Below are 3,094 nucleotides of genomic sequence, written 5' to 3'. Positions count from 1 at the left end.
CCCACCAGTTACTCTCTTTTTTCTGCACGGTGATGTTCAGCTGCCTTTGAGTGACTCTGCATACAGGCTGGGGGCAGGCACAGGAGCATACATCAGCAAACGTCCTAAGAAACAAGCTCTGAGACTGAGTTGCTACCTAAGCGCTCCTTATCAAGGAGGCAGGGATGACAATGACCACATCTCTCTGTTGCTTGAGGCACGTAAACAAAGGGCAGCCCAGTTGAAGCTGGCAACCGTGATGGCTTTAGGACTTGGGAGGCAGCTTGAAAGCCTGCCCATATCACTGCATCCCACCACGACAGGCTAGCGCAGAGCCTGGCACCAGCTTTCCTAGGCAGTACCCACAATCTCATCTTTAGACCTTCTCTTTAGTTTTGTGAGCCACCCACTTCCTCTTGACAGCAGTAAAAACAACACTACCAGGAGCCACAGGTACATGTCCAAACCAGAGGGCACCACATGACACCTGCTACAGTGACAGGAAGAGCTAACAGCCTTAGGAAGCACCTGGAGACTGCGGTGAGCTGATGGAGCTGGCAGCTTGGTCACTGCCACCCCACAAAGCTTCTCCATCCTGGTCACACTCTGCATAATGGCAGCCCAGCACCCCTCCACCCTTACAGCCTGCAGCAATCGTCACCTTGGGTACCCGTCCTTACTGCTGCCATAACACCTCTCTACACCTCAAACGTACGCCACGCTGCTCTGCACAGGACTGCCTCTGAAACCAACAGAGACTGATGCGGAAGAGCCACGAGCTGTGCTCTGAAGTGAGCAAGTTACACCAGCACAGCTCTGTCAAGGCTGTCAGGATGCTCTTAGGATATCTGAAGGCTGAAGCTGTAATTTAAGTTACTTAGACCTGGTCCTTGCCTGCCAGAGGCTCCATCTCTCACTGCCTGGCACCAGCAAAAGGACATGCATGGCACACACATCAAAGCTAAAGGAGACTGTAACACTTCCTGGTGCCGACCATCTGTAGTTAAACAGCTCTGAGTCTGTTCTCCTCCAGCCCTCCACAGTGACTCAAGAGTGACTGGACTTTTGGAAGGCGGCTGCTCTGCAGAGGCAAGGGCTCGCCTTCCGGGGCTGGCTCTCAGCACAGCCCGTGTCTGCCAGCACACAGGGCACACACAGGTGGTGGTGGCACCTCTCCCCACGCTGTGGACTAGGTAGCTGCTGCTTCACAGGCCAGATGACAAACTGGTGACCAGATCCTGGAACCAAGAGATGTTCTGAGGCCTGCCTGCTGAATTTCTAGAAATTCCCCTTCCGGTAGTTTTCGCCCTTGTTGAAGTGGCAGAGGTGAACGGTGGCTCCCGGTCTGACTGCAGCTATCCCCAACAGGCAGCCGGGAACAAACAGCACAAATCCTGCACTGGGAGTAGAGCCCAGAGTTTTCCTGTGCCCTGAGAGCTTTCAGAGGTAAAGACAGACTTTACAGCCACTCACGAGTAACGTGGAGGGGCTGCTCTTTCAGCAAAGCTCTCTCTTATCAGGCCACAACAAGAACTAAGAAAAGATTTTTTTTTGCATCAGGAGCTGCACTGTGTCTGTACTGGCAACCTGAGAAATCTCTGCAAGCCAGAAGCATCACTTTATTTTGCCATGCGGCAAAAGAATCCAGGAAACATTATGCTGACACTTCGCAGCAGTGTTCCCCTGCTCTCCAGTCATCAGAAAACACATTGCCAGATTCTCCCATTATTTTGCTGCTTTAAATCCTTTAAAAAACTTACAACTACTGTTTAAGAACTGGTACATGTAAAGCCCTGTTTGTATTAAAGCTGACCCATGTGAGCTCCAGTGAGGTGATTTGCATTAAGGCAGGATGGTGGCTGAGCACCGCGACGGAGGACTGCCACAGACAGCTTTTAGTCTGCAACAGTTAGAGAGTCACCAGGAAAACCAAAACAGCATATTGTGAGCTTTACATGTAGCCATTTTCAAGCCTTTCAAGTTTTTCAGAAGTTACTTCTTTCTTTGCAGGAGTTAGAAAAGTAAAAATACCTACATTAGGCTCCACTGGCTCTAGGAACTCGATCTGAAATTCGTAGATGTTGTCCCCTTTGGCACCATGACCCTGAGCTGAAAGACAATAATTCAGAGTCAGTGTGAAGGTCCTAGCCAGTTCCACACACCCGTCCTGCAAAAACATTTTATATAGAGAAATATTCAGCGGTTATGTACAGTGCTTCCTCCTGCCTTGCTGGGAGACAAGAGGAAACCACACAGTACCAGGGAAGACACAAACAGCCTAGAATGTTGCTCGAAGTGCTAAAACTGCTGCAGCTCAGCGTGGTGCTGGAAAAGGGTCCTGGCTTGCAGTGAGACAGCATGTGAGATCCCCAAAAGAGGGGATCAAAAGGCTGCCCATGTCTAACTTCGAGGGAATCCAGCCTCCTCACTGATGAGCGAGCACCCAAGGAGACCAGTCTCTGGTGGGTCCGTCGGATCCTGACATGGGGAGTCCCCTTCCAAGGGCAGGAGGGCACGTTCATCTGTCATTTCCCGCATATGGGCGTCTTGTCCCCGGAAGGACTCCAAAACCCAGCACGCCGAGTTTAATTTCCACCTTGTAAACTGATCCTGAGGTGAACATGATGTGCCACAACCCCCTATCAAATGGCCCTGGCTGTGGCTCGCCAGGCAGCATTTCCTAGACAACGTATCTTACAAGAAAACCACCAAATAAAAGAGAAAACTCAAATAATAAAACCAGCTACGGCATATCCTCAGTGCTACCCAGACACGCCAGCCAGCATGAGCTCCACAGTGCTGCAACGTGCAGCCGCCCGGCCGAAACAAAACCATCTTTTTAGGAAGAGATCTGCTTTACCTTTCAAATCGAGCGCTAGTTCCCAGTGCAGAGGTTTGATAACAGTTGCAAACAAGGTCTTTGTGAAAGGAAAAAAAAAAAATAATAATGCTGCGAGTTATCTCCGGGGTTCAGCTGAGCCAGGACTGCACAGACGTATGGAAATTTCACTGGTATTTAAATACAGGGGGAGGGTATTTTTTGGTATTCTTAGGAGATAAGATACAACCTGCTATGACTGGGTAGGTTGATGGGTCCATGCTCGGTGCCCACCAA

At 50.2% G+C, this 3,094-nt stretch overlaps 1 protein-coding gene across 1 annotated transcript in view; it reads right to left on the bottom strand.

The window, feature by feature from the left end:
- PTPLAD1 (protein tyrosine phosphatase-like A domain containing 1) overlaps positions 1–2,517 on the bottom strand; it is an 8,699-nt gene extending 6,182 nt beyond the window's left edge. Inside the window, exons 1-3 of the mRNA XM_009865659.1 lie at positions 2,385–2,517; positions 2,015–2,088; positions 1–67 (exon numbers count right to left, since the gene is read on the bottom strand). The exon at positions 1–67 is cut by the window's left edge and continues 80 nt beyond it. Of these exons, the coding sequence (XP_009863961.1) occupies positions 1–67; positions 2,015–2,088; positions 2,385–2,517 (274 nt within the window). The remainder of the gene's footprint in view (positions 68–2,014; positions 2,089–2,384) is intronic.
- Between the last annotated feature and the right edge of the window lie 577 nt (positions 2,518–3,094).

The sequence above is a fragment of the Apaloderma vittatum genome, unplaced genomic scaffold (assembly GCF_000703405.1).
Source record: "Apaloderma vittatum isolate BGI_N311 unplaced genomic scaffold, ASM70340v1 scaffold43712, whole genome shotgun sequence".
NCBI lineage: Eukaryota > Metazoa > Chordata > Aves > Trogoniformes > Trogonidae > Apaloderma > Apaloderma vittatum.
This window is presented reverse-complemented; position numbering and strand designations above follow the sequence as displayed.